This window comes from Hyperolius riggenbachi, chromosome 1 (assembly GCF_040937935.1).
Source record: "Hyperolius riggenbachi isolate aHypRig1 chromosome 1, aHypRig1.pri, whole genome shotgun sequence".
NCBI classification, from domain to species: domain Eukaryota; kingdom Metazoa; phylum Chordata; class Amphibia; order Anura; family Hyperoliidae; genus Hyperolius; species Hyperolius riggenbachi.
Window position 1 is genome coordinate 618397095 of NC_090646.1, and position 17018 is coordinate 618414112.

Consider the following 17018-nt stretch of genomic DNA (forward strand, 5'->3'; position numbering starts at 1 on the left):
ATTAGTCGAGAAAAACGCAAAAACCGGTTTCGCATATGTTAATGAGTATGCGAATTTAACCATGTCAGTTCCTGTGGGCTTTTACATTGATTTTATGCGAAAACACCCGCAAATTCGTGGTATAATTTGCATACGAAAACGCATGCGAATTTCCTATCGAATACATTTTATGCTAATTGCACACCGCAAGTGTGCGAATTCTGAATGCTCTGCCATGCAGATTTTTTTCTGCACAGAAAAACGCTCAGAAATCCTGACAAGTGGAAACAGTCCCATTCACTTGTATTGTCTATGCGAATCTGCATGCAGGAAATGCATGCAGATTCGCTCTAGTGGAAACAGGCCCTCAGCCTTAGTCCCCCATGGCCCTGCCCCTGCTTCACCACTGGATCTTCCTCAGAGTTCTTTTGGTAGCTACTGCTGACCAGTGGATACCAGGAACATTGCACAGTTTGGAGATGTTGTAACTCATCTAGTCGTCACATTGGTCGCCCTATCAGGAGTCAGATCCTTGTGATTGCTCATTTTTTCTGTTTCCAACAAATCTCCTTCGCAAACTGACTCTTCACTTGCTATGTTATTTATCCCACCTCTCTATAAATTCCCTTGTAATCAGATAATCTGTGTTATTTACACCACCTATTGGTAGTTTTAATGTTGTGGCTAATCAGTATAGGACCTACAACATTAAAACTACCAATCGTTGAATGTGGCTTAATTATAAATCTCTTCTTGCATAATCTCTTTCACTGCGGAATTCTTTGCTGACTGGTCTTCCTGCTTCCCCCCCCCCCCAGCTTCCAGATCTGTCACGGATGTGGGGACAGTGTGTGACGCTATTCCTGCCAATGTGGTGGCAGCTTCTGCTTCTCCTCCAGGTCTGCTTTCAGCCTTTTTTTCTAATGTATCATTAATCCCTTAGCAGCCAATCTATTTAGAGGCTTGCCAGTGCACCAGGCCAACTTATTTGAGCACATTTTGTATTTATTTGATACATTTGCTTGCTTTGCTATTTAATAGTACTGCTGTAATGTGTATTTATGGCCACTTGTCACTAGGGGGCGGTGGAATACAATAGAGGACTTCTGCTTTCAGTTTCTGTATTTTCTGTAAGCAGGGAGAGATCAAAGCATTCCAAGAATTTAAAGGTCGAGTTCTGCCGACTGAGGTCAAAAGCAGGGCACTTATCTCACACGAGATAACTCTGTTGAAGCTGAAAATGGATTAAAGAGTTCCTGAACTGGCATGTAACATGGGGCCTGGTGCATGAAGCAGCCACAGGGGAGCTGCCACCGTTACCCTATTTTAGCACTACTTTGTGCATCAGACCCACAATGGGATGATAGAACTTGCCAGTGTCCCCCTCCCCCCCCCCCTTTTTTTTTTTTTACTTTGAGGGATAAAAATCTATGGCTCTGCAATCAGACTGATAGCTAATTACACTATAGACAAATATATGCAGTGCCACACACACTTGACTAAACTCAGCCGACCTGTACCTGTCCTATGTTTATTGAAAATTATCCAATGCCAGGGTCTGACAATAAAAGCAGGAAATTTGGCGTCCAGAGAAGCTCTCTGAGGCGAAATTTGACAGGTGTTTGTATCAGAAAAAGGAGAGGGAAGAGAACTTCTGTGGTGCAGTACCTATAATCCAGTTTGCAGATAGCAAAATAAATGCATGTACCAGATAGCAACAGTGTACAAGCGTATCTCTCATGCCCAATGTTCCATTCCTCAGACGTCAACCGTGGAGAGCAGGAAACATCAACAAGGGTACGTAGTAGGTCTAGAATCCAGGCAAGCTCTGTGTACCGGGTGATAATGACGACGCGTTTTGACAGAACAGTGTGTCTGTGTCAATACAGATCCTGACTTGACAAAACACACTGGTGTTTTGAAACACATCGTTATCACCTGCCACAAGGAGCTTGTCTGGACCTCAGACCTCCCACATACACTTATTGATGTCCTCCGCAGACCACGGTTGACGTCATCATTCACGTGAGACAGTCAAGTCAGCATTTTAAACTTTTAGATACAAAATAAGACCGTGGCATTCCAGGAAGGTCTTATTTAGAATCAGGTCTAAAATTGTTTATCTTTAGGTTTGCTTTAAAGCGGAATGAAACCCAGCATTTCTTCTTTGCTCTAAAACATTATTTACAGCATACTATCTACTACCAGCATTTTTACTAGAACAGCATTCAAAGGGTTACACACAGGACTTGAAAGTTCAGTGTAGAGAAATCTGGACGCATTGGAAGTGTAGATAATGTTATCTTGTGTTTACTTAATTGTATCAATTGAGGAATGTGACACATTTTGTGACTGTGCAGAAGCTCGTCAACACAGACAGACACTCAAAGCATTTCTGCCTTCAATACTTACGGTAATGAATAAAACCAGTTATGAATAAAATGCAAAGTCAGCTCTCAAAGCAAAAAACTGTACTTTTGGGAATGTATAATTTCTAAATGAATAATAATACTTATGCACAAATGCAAATATGATAACCGTATGGCATATAAAAAGTAGGAAAACATGTTTTTATTGAATATTGTGTCACGGTTTTGTACCGCTCTTTAAGGACAACTGTAGTAAGAGGGATATGGAGGCTGCCCTATTTATTTCCTTTTAAGCAATACTAGTTGCCTGACTGACCTGCTGATCCTCTGCCTCTAACAATTTCAGCCATAGACCCTGAACAAGCATGCAGCAGATGAGATGTTTCTGACATTATTGTCAGATACGAGAATATTAGCTGCATGCTTGTTTCTGGTGTTATTCAGACACTACTGCAGCCAAATAGACTAGCAGGGCTGCCAGGCAACTGGTACTGCTTAAAAGGAAAAAAATATTGCAGCCTCCATATACCTCTCACTTCAGCTGTCCTTTTAAAACTAATGCTGGGAATACACGTTTCGTTTTTGCCTTCGTTTAAACCTTCGTTTCGATTGTGCCTTTTGTCCTTTTCGATCCCGAAATAATCGATCGTACGGTTAATATCACCACCCACGGTTTCGTTGTTTTTTTCGATTCTGATGGTTTCGTTTTTCCAATGATCGAAGGCTGCAAAGAAACGAAACATAGTACAGGGACGGACGGCATAAACGAATATATAATCGATCTGAACAGCCATCAAGCCTACCAATGGTTCGATTAGATGGATAAAGAGAGATAATATCAAACATGTTCGATCACTAGTCGTTCGTTTTTGGGGTCTATTAATCGAAACTATAATGAGATTATGACTATTTTCACATACGTTTTCAACACTCGATTTGTTTACCAAACGAATCGAAGGCTAAAACGAAGGCAAAAACGAAACGTGTATTCCTAGCATAAGTTCCGCTTTTGTAAGATTGCTATAAGCATGTTTTGGTGCTGCACCTGACCTTTTGTGACGTAAAGAGGATAATGGGGTGCCTAGGAAATCTGGCCATACTCCTCCATGACCCTACTCTAATAAGGGTCATTTAAATCTTTTGAAAATTGGCACAATTTACGACTCGGGCCAAAGTCTGACTCCAGAAACAGCTAAACATAATTCAATTCTGATGTATTAGTTGTTATGTCCGGCCATAGTTGACTGCAACATCCAGACCTTTTACTAATAAAATGCTCTTACGACTGCCCTAAGGAGTTCCTGTGTTTAAGATCATAACTTTAAGGCAGCTAGGTTATTTTGTTTTTAAACAGATTCCATCACTTTGATAAAATCTGACGGTAAACTTGTCACTGTCCCCTTGCAAATTGAAATTTTTGCTGTCAGTTTTGGACCATGAATCTGCTGAAAGCCGTGGTAAACTTTAGCTGATAAATTGGTGATTTCGTCTGGGGCTATGTAGCTCTGTTGTGCTTTGAGCAGAAATCAATGTGTGACATTTCCTGTTCTCTTGTGAAGTAAGGAGCAAATTAATGTTTGACTGATAAGGTCACTATCAACTGATAAATGGCCCACTTTAAGCTATATACTGTACTTATGCTAAATTGAACTACGCCGAGGTAGCCAATAAGGACTAGTTCTTTAAACTGAGATGCTAGATCTTTAACCTGGGATTAAGGCCTCTTGCACACTGCACGCGATTCCGATTCAGATTCCGTTTTTTAATCAGTTTTTACATCCGATTCCGATTCCGATTTGCAGTGTGCAAGGAGCAAACTGCAAATCTGAATTTGAATTGATTTAAAAGCGGAATCTGAATCTGAATCGCGTGCAGTGTGCAAGAGGCCTAAAGTGGGATAAAACTCTGACTTAACATTCAATAAAAATATGTTTTCCTATTTTTTATTACCCATACAGTTATCATGTTTGCTTTTGTGCACAAGTAACATTGCCTGTTTACAAATTCCCAAAGTACAGTTTATCTGCTCTGAAAGCTGCCATTGCATTTTATTGCATAGCTGCTGTATTTATATATTAACATCCATCTAGTGATCACTTCTCAGCTCTTTCTGCTTCTCAGCTCAGTTTAGGCAGTTTGCTAATGTTGTGTCTGACAAAGCACTGTAAACAAAATATAGTGTTATCACCTCTTCGGATGTGGCCAGAAGCTGCCCACTGAAGCAGGGAGCTTTCCACTGAAAAACTGAAAAAAAAAAAAAAAAGTGCTTTGTTTAATTGTTTGAATGCTGATTTGACACAATTTTTTTTTTGTGGTAGTAGATTTTATACTGTAAATAATCTTTTAGAGCAAAGAGGAAATGCTGAGTTTCATAGCAGTTTCACCAGCTCCCATCCGTCTAACGCCTATTGGCAGTGGGAGCGTCAAAGTGTGGTGGGTGGGATTAGCAGGGAATTTGAGCTCGCTTGTGCGAGTGTTCCCTGCGGATAAACACAGCGGGATCTATTAACAGCCTGCCAGCCATGATCGGAGCTGGCAGTCTGTAATTAAAAAACAAAACACAAACCAATAAACGTGTACAGCGCTGTACAGGGGACTGCGTTGTTCTTTAACTGTCCCTCCTAACGGCTCTAAATTGAATTCCTATCATAGGCTGATGCCTATGTATGTGAAATGTAGTGTATGGATCGCAGTCTAGGGCCAGTTTCAGGGGGAATATAAGTAAGTTGTTTTTTTTTTTTTTTTTTTTTAATTATATTTTTTTTATTCACACAAAAAAATAAAATTCATGCGGAACTGAAGAATAAGAAAAACGAAGTGTTTCACTTACCTGGGGCTTCTGCCAGCCCCTTGCAGCCTTCTTGTCCCGCGCCGGTCCTCCACGGTCCTTCGTTCTCCCACCGCCAGCTAGTTTAGTTACCGCTGACTTGTAAGTCGACGGCAACTGCGCCTGCGCGGCCCTGGCCAAGCGTATCTTTCTTTGCGTTCCCATCCGCAATAGCGTCCTGCTCTAGTAGGCAAAAATGGCCTGGTAACTAGGGGGGTGTAAACCTCTGGTCCTCAAGAGGTTAAACTTCCTAAGCTAAAATATAAGTACCTACTCTTATGTCGCTAAAAGAACATTTAAAAGCATTCCCTGTGTGTAAAAACGTTTACACTCAATGCAGAGAGCAGTTAAAGTTTATACTAGAGGCCTGCATTGGGGTAGGGTACCCGCGGGTTACTCGAAATGTGGGTCAGGTTCGTGTACCTGTTATGATTTTAATTTGGGTACGGGTACCAGAATCACCAGAGAGCGGGTTGCAGGTCAGGTGCGGTTAGCAGGGCTGTGGGTCAGGTGTAGGTCTGAAAAATCAGACCCACACAGGGCATCAGGTTGGCTACCCATGGGTTACCCAAAATGCGGGTCGGGTACCTATTATGATTTAATTGGGTAGCGGGTCTGCGGGTACCAGATTCACCAGAAAACGGGGTTTGGGTCGGGTGCGGGTAACGGTGCTGCGGGTCTGAAAAATTTGTCCCGCGCAGGCCTCTAGTTTATACTGGTCTGCCTCTTCACTCTGCTCCTTCTCCCTCCTCTCCTGAAGTAACTCAGCTGTTGCCACAGCAACGTGTCTATTCAGCAAAGGAGGGAGGGGGAGCTGAGTGAAGAGACTTTATCCTGGCTGACATTTGCTGATTAGCAGAGCAGTACAAACTTTTACTTTTCTCTGCATTAAAAGTTACCGTTTCTATACACAGGAAATTGTTTCTAATGCACTTTTATCTACCTGAGAGTAGGTATTTAAATGTTAAAAGTTTAATCCCTCTTTAATGATGTCCAACGCCTGTGTGGCCCCCAAGCACATTGTTCTCCTACTCACCACACCCCTGGAAGCCACCCCTTGTCACTCCTCCTTCCATATTAAGAGATGTGTTGCTAGCCTCTTGGCTAGGGATGCATCCGTACAGCCTTGGCCACAAACTGTAGCCCAAGAGGTGGAGTCCCGATCCCTGCTTGGGTGACAGTCGTCCTACGTGTGAATAAGGCTTTAGGGGTTTGACATGAAGAATCATAGCAGATTTTCTGGAGTTCCTGAACCTGCACCTCTCTGCAAAATCACACAGTGCGGAAAGGAGTCACAAAACTGGAAAACGAGTGGAACGTGGCTCAGGCATTTTACGTGGTACAGCCAGTAAGCTAGCAGATCGTTTCCTCTGGCAGTTTATTTACAAGCTTAAAGAGAAACTCCGACCAAGAATTGGACTTTATCCCAATCAGTAGCTGATACCCACTTTTACATGAAAAATATAATGATTTTCACAAACAGACCATCAGGGGGCGCTGTATGACTGATTTTGTGCTGAAACCCCTCCCACAAGAGGCTCTGGTACCGTACGGTACTCTGGGCAAACTGCCACAATGTAACAATGACACACACAGGAAATGGCTGTTTATAGCTGTCTGTTAAAGCCAGAACAGCTACATAATCTGCCCACAGTAACAATGTCACCATGTAATACATGTCAGAATGTGAATCTGGGAGAGGAAAGATTTTACAATGAGCAAACTCTGACTAAATCATGTATACATAATTATTGTAAAAATTAAGCACCTTTTTATATTAAATTATTTTCACTGGAGTTCCTCTTTAACCTGTGTGCTGTGTAGCCAGGGATGGAATGTCTCACCGGTCTTTATCTTGCCACAGCTCTCCGGGAACCGCATAAGCCTCTTATGGAGGAAAGGGCAGAGCGTGGAGACTTTGTGAGCCGTCGCATGGCTGCTTCTCATCCCGCTGCAGGTCAGAGCTCTTACTTTCTGTGTCATTGCAAATGCACCATACAAAACCTCTCGCTTTGGTTTATTTGAGCTATTATCAGCCTGCCGTAAAACTGTCCTCTGCATCTCATAGCTATCATGCAGTAGCTAGAAACAATAACAGAGCAACATAAATCTGCTCTTCTGGCCTTGTAATCTACAATTGTAGGGAAAGTGCTTAAACGACCTCTGTCGCGAAAATCTTAAAATGTATAATACATGTAAACATTTACAAATAAGAAGTTTGTTTCTTCCGGAATTAAATGAGCCATAAATTACTTTTTTCTCCTATATTGCTGTCACTTACAGTAAGTAGTAGAAATCTGACAGTAACAACAGATTTTGGACTAGCCCATCTTCTCATAGGGGGTTCTAAGGCCCCATTTACACTTGAAAGCGCAAAATGCCGGCAATTACCACCGCTGTTTCGCGGGAGGGATAGCACTGAAATGCAATTGCCTGAAAATGGTGCAGGCTACGTGTTTGCGTTTGCCGATTTGCATTAATCACAGGCGATTAACCCAAATCGCCCAAGTAAGAACGGGCCCATAGGGTTTTAAAGCACTAGCGCTTTAACCACCCTGGCGTTCAATTGATTTGCGGTGCTCGGCCGCGGGTGGGTTTTTTAAACCTAATTTATTTTTTCTATCATGTAGCTAGCCTAGCGCCAGCTACATGATTCCCCCTCTCCCTGCTGAATCCCTCCCACCCCTCCGATCGCTGCCGGCGAAAATACCCAACAGGAAATCCCGCTCTGAACGGGATTTCCGGTTTGGGCTTTCCTCGTCGTTGCGGCGACGATCTGAATGACGTCATCGACGTCGGGGGGAGTCCTGATCCACCCCATAGCGCAGCCTGGCGGTGATTGGCCAGGCTGCGCAAGGGGTCTGCGGGGGGATGCCCTCTTACGCGGCGGGGATCGGCGGCGATTGGAATAAACACGCAGCTAGCAAAATGCTAAAAAAAAAATTAAAAATTATGAAAATCGCCCCACCAGGGGCTGAGCAATCCACCGCGGCGGTCATGGACGAGCTGAGTCGGAGCAATTTTTGGGTACCTGGAGTCAGTGGTTTCATATTCTGAGGCGTTGGATTATTCATGTACTGATTCCCTAGCCCTCATAGGTCTGTGGAGTTGAGTAATTTTTGGGTACCTGGAGTCAGTAGTTTCGTAACCTGAAGAGTCTGAGTTGGAGTGGGATGATTTTTGTACTGATTCCATAGCCCTGATAGGTCTGTGGAGTTGAGGATTCATTTTTGGGTACCTGGTGTGCTGTCACAACAGCCTCGCTATAGGTTATTAAACATTGTTTATATTTTTTCTATAATAGTATATCCTAATTCCCTTTCAAGATTTAGCTAGTTAGGATACTCCAACTGCCACTCCCTGCTCAGTAGACATTTTGTACATCATTCAGTTATAGATGGGAGTCAATTGGTGAGGTGATCCTGTATGTACGTTGAAATCGCATCACAATCCATCGCATACCTATGAAAAAGCTCTGAAAAACATCCCTGTATGCTTTAAATGCGAGTAAAGATACTTTGGATCATAATTGGCATTTTATTTCATCGAGTTAAACTGCCTGTGTAGGTTTCTGAATCAGTGTGGAGACATACTGCTATACAGACTGGGTCTTCTGGAGTGTGCCTCACACATAAAGCTGGAATCGAAACAGAACACCTGGAGTTAGTGGTTTCATAAACTGAGGAGTTGGATTGAGTTGTAGTCGGATGATTTTTGTACCCAATCCACAGCCCTGCAAAAATAACAGCTTAAAGTGACCCAGAGATCAATAAAAAGACTGTTTTTTACTTACCCGTAGCTTCCTCCAGCCGCAGAAGCACGGATGCGTCCCTCACCATCCTCCGTTAAGCCGCAATCTCCTTCGGTAAGTGGCTGTGTGACGCCAGCAAGCGGTCTTCTACGCAAGCGCAAAAGGCCCTGGTGGTGAGGGACGCATCCATGCTTAAAGGGAAGGTTCAGGGACTATCTGAAAAAAATAAAAATCCCCATCCACTTACCTGGGGCTTCCTCCAGCCCGTGGCAGGCAGGAGGTGCCCTCGGCGCCGCTCCGCAGGCTCCCGGTGGTCTCCGGTGGCGCGCCCGACCTGGCCAGGCCGGCGGCCAGGTCGGGCTCTTCTGCGCTCCAAGGCCCGGCACTTCTGCGTCCCACGCCGGCGCTCTGACGTCATCGGACGTCCTCCGGGCTGTACTGCGCAGGCGCAGTAGTTCTGCGCCTGCGCAGTACAGCCCGGAGGACGTCCGATGACGTCAGCGCGCCGGCGTGGGACGCAGAAGTGCCGGGCCTTGGAGCGCAGAAGAGCCCGACCTGGCCGCCGGCCTGGCCAGGTCGGGCGCGCCACCGGAGACCACCGGGAGCCTGCGGAGCGGCGCCGAGGGCACCTCCTGCCTGCCACGGGCTGGAGGAAGCCCCAGGTAAGTGGATGGGGATTTTTATTTTTTTCAGATAGTCCCTGAACCTTCCCTTTAAGGGGCTGGAGGAAGCCCCAGGTACGTAAAAAACAGTCTTTTTATTGATCTCTGGGTCACTTTAAGTGTTTGTTTCTTTTTTTTACCAAAGCGGTGGGACTAGAAAGCACTACTGTTTATCCTGGTCAGGTTCACTGTCTCGCAGTGCTTTGTACCTCCCCTGGGAGGTAAGTGGGGATGCATGCAAGTACCTCTAGAGGTTACATTTCATCTATTCTGAAGGGTTCAAAGGCTGAAAGTGGTGACATTTTTGTTTCAGGTTATCATGTCTAAAGCTGTATTAGGGTGATGACTTTAGGTGCATGAAGGGTAACTTCAGATATGTTTCCTGCAGAAGCTGGCCTACCGCTGCACAGGCCTCCGGAGCTCTTCCTAAACCTTCCATATGACGAGCAGCAGAAGACCTCCTCCGTCCACAGAGTCTGCTCCCCACTGATTTACGTAAGACATTTTTCTTTGTTTCAGCCCTCCCATCAGCCCGCATGTATGTTTGTGTTTTTGTAGAGACCTGTCAGATTGTGCCTGAAAATAAGCAGTTTCACATTATGTGTTGGCATTAGTGCAGGGGTGTCAAACTCAGTAGTGTAAGGGGCCAACATCTGAAACCTAGTCTAATTTGGGGGCCAAATAGTTTACTAAGATTTAACATTAAGTGTTTCAAGTGGCTTAACTATAGTGACCATAAGGTGCCCACGCCTCCCCCTTCTGCAGAGTAGTGCAGTGGAGAAGTTTGATATTTACCTGGTCCGGTGCTGCTTCGGGACTCCTGTGATCTTCCTGACAGCCACACGCTCTATGCTGAATACATGTCTTCCTATGCGTGTCACATGATCGAAAGCTGAGGGTATGGAAGCACAGTGTGTGCGGCTGATGGAAAGAACAGGTAAATGCTACTCTGCAATGTGTGTGTGTGGGGGGGGGGGTTTACCAGGCACCATAGGGTGTTTTGATCCCAGGAGTGGACCCCATGCTGATTTCACTGGGAGTACCATGGGTTGTTGCTGCACTCCTGCTGAAACTGACAAGGTTTCAACCAAAGATTCTGTCACCAGTGTGCTCCTCTGGATGGGGGGGGGGGAGGAATCAAAGTTTTGCCGGGGAGCACCATGATTTGTAGTTAAGCCCCTGGTTGAGGGCCACAGAATGGCAAGGAGGGCCTCATTCGGCCCGCGGGCCGTGTGTGTGACACCTGTGCATTAGTGTAAGTGCACCATGTTCTGTCCTGTCACCTACACCATGATGTAGTATTTCCTGCTGGCATTTGCTCTCTTGTCTATGAGTATTACGTTTTGAATCTGATGGTTGGTTGCCTCCATTTTTTCTTTATTTTCTCTCCCTTTAAACATATGAATTTTTTGTTTTTTCCTTTATGTTTATCGCAGAGTGAAGACGGTCCATTAACTCTAACTGACTTGGATGGAGGAGAGTTTCCCATGGAAGCTCTGGATGTGGAGGAGAATCTTCCCTCTGCGGCTGATCTTCATATCATGGCCGCTGCTAGGAGCGTTCAGCCGCCACAGCTCTACCATGATCCAGGTAACGGCATTGTGTGCGTCTTCACGGAGATATACTGTACAGGCAATGCTTCATGGCAATTGAATATAATCAGGTAGCCGCCGTCTCCACCGCTCTTGTGGCCTGCAGTCTGCCACTTTCATTTTTGTGACCTCTTGGTCACGACTCTGAAAGGAGAGAGAGAGATTCTCTCCCAGCATGCAGGGAGGCGGGGGAGCGGTGGGGGGCGTGGCCAGGGAGAGAGAGCTGCCCTATGGCAGCTGGGGAATGCCTGCAGGAATGCCCCTAGTGGGCGTTTTGAACAGGAAATCCCTCTCCTCTGTTTACCCTCTGATATATTGACAATCGTGGTCGCTAATTTCGGGGGGCTATAGCGTGGTGGGGGGAGGAGGGGCAGAGAGCAGGGGGGGTACAGCGGCATGTCATAAGGCAGAGAAACATGCCTCTGTGTCTCATCTGACCCCCTTGCACCGCCTTGGGTTCTCTTTAAATGCTCACCAATAAAGAGGGAAGGTTCTGGATACCAAAGAGCCCCTATCCCTAGTGCGTGACAGTGATAGATCCCCCTCAGTTTGATCTATCTGATGGTCAAATCTGATGGCAATCTCGAACTGTATGGCCTTCTGTAGTGTCTGCTTCCTCGAGTTACAGAATTCAAGCAGTTTTTTGATTGCCTACTCATTACCTTTTCTGCTATTCTTCTATATGAACTCATTGAGTTTGCATTTTCGTTTCAGAAAACTTTTCATTAGATGTTCTGCAAAGTCCACCTAGGTTAGAAGATAGGATGGCTGGTGGCGATGGTGGCTTCACACTGCGAGCGCGGTCTATGGGTGTGACACCTGCTTCCTCCAGAGAACCAGAGCTGCGGGCTTGGACACCCAGGGCTCGAGAACATCACGATGCCTTGTCCAGACTGAAGGAGATGGATGCCCAGCTAAGAGCTCTGCAGAACATGGCAGACAGCATGGAGAAAGACTTTGCCAATACTGATCTGGTGAGCAACGCTATACTTTACCTCAGTCATTTTCACCATGAGGCCTTTACAGATATAGCGCCAGGGTTATTCAATAAGAGAGAGTTCAGTGATGATATCGGAAGAAAGATCTAACTTTATACTTAAAGAGAAACTCCGACCAAGAATTGAACATTATCCCAATCAGTAGCTGATACCCCCTTTCACATGAGAAATCTATTCCTTTTCACAAACAGACCATCAGGGGGCGCTCTATGACCGATATTGTGGTGAAACCCCTCCCACAAGAAACTCTGAGAACCGTGGTACTCCTGGCAATTTCCTGTCTGTGAACCTCGTTGCATTGTGGGAAATAGCTGTTTACAGCTGTTTCCAACTGCCAAAAAACCATGCAGCAGCTACATCACCTGCCAACAGTAAAAATGTCACCATGTGATAAATGTCAGAATGTAAATTAGGGAGAGGAAAGATTTTACCATGGGCAAACACTGACTAAATCATTTATACATAATTATTGTAAAAATGAAGCACTTTTTTATTACATTATTTTCACTGGAGTTCCTCTTTAAGTCAGATTGTCAGAACTTTATTTATGCAGGAAAAGCTGTTATATGTGTATGTTTTAAGTTTTAATGTTCTATGAAAAATTTTATTGTAAACTGTAAAGTTGGGGTACTTCTTTAAAATATTGCTCTGGGCTCTAAGAGTAGAAGTTAATTGCTGTCTACAGCTACTGCATTTATATATTTGCTTTTGCCTTATGCAATAAGCCAGTGTGGAGAGGATAGCTTTTGACTTGTACCTGAACTTTTTGAACACTTTTGTAACCAATGTACTCCCTTAAAGGACCACTATCGGAAAAAAATGTAGGCAGTTAAAATCTGACAGAGCCAACATGTTTTGGGGCAATCCATCTCCTCGTGGGGAGTTCTCATGGTTTGCTTTGTTTTCAACAGCATTTCCTGAACAGCAGTTGCAAAATCTAACTGACATAATAGTGTGCAAGTGATTAGGGAGGCCGGCTGGTATCTTACTATTAAACTGCTGTTCAGGAAATGCTGTTGAAAGCAAAGAAAAACCTGAGAACTCCCCATGAGGAGATGGACTGGCCCAAAACCTGTCGGTTCTGTCAGATTTTAACTGCCTACTTTTTTTGCGATAGTGGTCCTTTAAGGGGGAAATATATCTTAAAGGGGTTCTTTTGCTAAAAAAGGAGGCAGTTAAAAAATGTGACAGATGACTGGTTGGGTTTTGGGCCAGTCCATCTTTTTAAAGAGAACCCGAGGTCGGTTTGAAGAATATTATCTGCATACAGAGGTTAGATCTGCCTATACAGCCCAGCCTCTGTTGCTATCCCAAACCCCCCTAAGGTCCCCCTGCACTCTGCAATCCCTCATAAATCACAGCCACGCTGCTGACAAACAGCTTGTCAGAGCTGGCTGTGTTTATCTCTATAGTGTCAGTCTGCTGCTCTCCCCGCCTCCTGCAGAACTCCAGTCCCCGCCTGCATCACTTCCCTCCCTGCTGATTGGAGGGAAGGGGCAGGGACCGGAGCTATGCAGGAGGCGGGGGAGCAGTTGAGACTGACACTACAGATGTAAACACAGCCTCACAGCATGGCTGTGATTTATGAGAGATTGCAGAGTGCAGGGGGACCTTAGTGGGGTTTGGGATAGCAACAGAGGCTGGGCTGTATAGGCAGATCCAGCCTCTGTATGCAGATAACATTCTTTAAACACACCTCGGGTTCTCTTTAAGGGGGATTCTCAGGGCTTTCTTTGTTTTCAACAGCATTTCCTGAACAACAGTTGCAAAATCTAACTGACATAATAGTGTGCAAGTGATTAGGGAGGCCGGCTGGTATCTTGCTATTTTGGCAGTTAAACTGCTGTTCAGGAAATGCTGTTGAAAACAAAGAAAGCCCTGAGAATCTCCCATGAGAAGATGGAATGGCCCAAAACCTGTCATCTGTCACATTTTTTAACTGCCTACTTTTTTCGCGGAAGAACCCCTTTAAGTCTGCTCAATTCTAATAACAGATATAAGACTGACAAAATAAATGGCAAAATCAAAATAATAAACATCTGTAGAATAGATTTCACACTGGAAAGTCAGCTGACACAGCACTATGATCTCACAAACTGCCACAGTTCACAGTTATCAGTGGTGCAGCATTACGAGGTATGAGGTAAAAGGCTGCAATCAGCCAATACTTGCATGCTCCTATCTGCAGTGATGGACCGATGAATGTGTCGGTCAATTTCGCAGAAATAGGGGATGCAGAAGCAGCAACTGCACCAGGGCCCCTGGACAAGAGGGGCCCAGTAGGGGTCTTCCTTCAATCACTTTATTAGCTCTTTATTGGTGCTAAGCTGGTAATGATCACCTCTATATGTGCTGTGATTAGCTGTAACCATAAATAAACTGTTCTCCTTCCCAGCTTACACCTCTGACACTGCAGCTGTCCTTGGCGGGTTTTGGTGCGTCATATCAATTGTTATGTATAGAGCGCTTGAGGGACCCAATGTAAAACTCGCTCTGGAGCCCAGAGCTCCTAAGCTACGCTACTGGTGTCAGTCAAGATAGTCAATAGGTGTCCAATATGGAGTATGCACAGTTCCCAGACAGTAGAAAAACACGACATAGCCGGTGTGGCAACCTACAGAAGAGTGCTGCCACGTTATAGACATTTAAAAATCTTTGCTGTTTTTAGAGTAGTTGATGAGGATAGTTACTGTACATAGTTATTTGGGTTGAAAAAGGACATACGTCCATCGAGTTCAACCAGTACAAAGTACAACACCCGCCTGTTCCCTCACATATCCCTGTTGATCCAGAGGAAGGCGAAGAACCCTTACAAGGCATGGTCCAATTAGCCCCAAAAGGGAAAAATTCCTTCCTGACTCCAGATGGCAATCAGATAAAATCCCTGGATCAACATAACTGGGCAGTACCTAGTAATTGTAGCCATGGATGTCTTTCAACGCAAGGAAAGCATCTAAGCCCCCTTTAAATGCAGGTAAAGATATACCAGATATGCAGGTATCTGATAGTGTTACAGATTTTTTTGTTTGTTTTCCTCCATTGTGACTCTAGGTTAGCTTTCTGGTGTGTTAGAAATGTACATAGTGTCTAATTCACCAAAGCAGCATATATACTAATGGAGAGGGGATATACCGGTTACTTTCAGTTTTATGCAATATTCTACTTGACCATTACATGTTTTATGCTGGCAGCTGGTGAATACAATAGAAAACCTGACCTCTGTGGTTGATCCTGAGCTGAAGGAAATCCGTCCATCGAGAGGACCTGCTGCCCCCAGAAGTGGTAATCTTGCACATTGCTAAATGTTATAAAAGTCAGTAATGTTGCGTATGTTTGTCGCATTGCCGGTGAGTTAGGCACAGGGCAAGATGAATGGCTCTTCCTGCTGCTGGTAAACTCCCCGGCGGCGTTAAATACTATTACCCCTCTTAGTTGTCGCAACTCGGAGTGAGAAATCATTTGGGATGCGGTCACCGCTGGAGCCCCGAATTACCCTTACGCTCCCTGCGCAGCATAACATTGCTGCTATGGGGCGCTTGGTTTGGGCGCCCCGGCGGTGAGCTCCTTGTGCCGAAGCAACCTGTTCCGGCAATGTATACTTTGTTTGGGGTTTATTTCTTATAGAGATTACGTATTTACAATTGTGGTAAATGTATTACGTATTTACCATTGTAGCTATCAATAGTAGTAAATGAAGAAAAAGATCCGCACCACCTTCAGAAAAGCTTAGTCTGTTTTATTGGAAAAAGACATACAAATTTAAAAAGAACTTTAAGGCAGGACAGTCCACTGTTTCGGGCTCCTGCCCATCTTCATGCTGCCTAGTTCTGAAGTAACATACAAAAACACCAACATATATAAAGAGAAACAACCAATCACGGAGTATATACTAATTAGAGGACCTGCTGGGAAACAGCCTATTTACATATCTAGTCACACCTCCAACTCCCCCATTGGTGGATCTGAGCAAGATCCAAACATTCAAAAAATAACAATCAATAATGGCTGAATAAAAGATCAGGCATACCTCTAAGATGTATTGGCAAAATATCAGCCAAAACGCCATGGTGGAATATGCTGATTAGCAGAAAAAAGAAAAAATCCAAAAAGTAACATTTTATTAAAGAAAACAAAACCTCAAAATCCGCATGGAAATGACGCATAAGCGCGTCAATAAGACGCGACGCCATGTCCGCATACGCGTACAGATGACGCAATAATGCATATCCTCTATCTAGACTACTGATGACCAAAAATACGCATCTATGCCGGACGTTTATACGCATGAGACAAACGCTCAAAAAATGATGCATGAACGCATCAAAAATTACACATCAATAAAACAACCGCCTAGAAAGTGCCACATGACATGAACGCGTCCTAACTATACGCAATCTTTCTTCAGAACTAGGCAGCATGAAGTGGACTGTCCTGCCTTAAAGTTCTTTTTAAATTTGTATGTCTCTTTTTCCAATAAAACAGACTAAGCTTTTCTGAAGGTGGTGCGGATCTTTTTCTTCATTTGCTACAGTTTGAGTCCCATGGTGTCCGGGACTATTGGATCTGCACACCTGACCATCTGAAATTGATGGAAGCCAAGCAAGTGCGACTCCACACTCAAAATTGCTATCAATAGTAGTCACAGTTTGCATAGCGGGACGAATTTTTGTCGGAGTGTGTGTGCGTTTGGGGTGTGTGGGGTTTAAGGTTATGTGCCACGGCGGGAGGGGGATTATTAATTGCCAGGGGAGGGTTAGTAGTTGCCTGGGGGTGGGGTTATTAGTTGCCCACCAGGGGAGGGTTCTGTGTGAGAGTAAGGAGAGGTTAGAACATAGTGACA

The 17018-nt window shown here is 44.6% G+C and overlaps 1 protein-coding gene across 7 annotated transcripts in view; it reads left to right on the plus strand.

The window, feature by feature from the left end:
- CPLANE1 (ciliogenesis and planar polarity effector complex subunit 1) overlaps nt 1-17018 on the plus strand; it is a 154217-nt gene that overhangs the window by 100854 nt on the left and 36345 nt on the right. For 5 of the 7 annotated variants that reach the window (XM_068250647.1, XM_068250672.1, XM_068250664.1 and 2 more), the window contains 6 exons: nt 798-878; nt 7040-7132; nt 9977-10083; nt 11025-11178; nt 11895-12154; nt 15370-15460. In XM_068250647.1, the coding sequence (XP_068106748.1) occupies nt 798-878; nt 7040-7132; nt 9977-10083; nt 11025-11178; nt 11895-12154; nt 15370-15460 (786 nt within the window). The remainder of the gene's footprint in view (nt 1-797; nt 879-7039; nt 7133-9976; nt 10084-11024; nt 11179-11894; nt 12155-15369; nt 15461-17018) is intronic. The other 2 variants (XM_068250680.1, XM_068250697.1) reach the window with 2 other exon arrangements.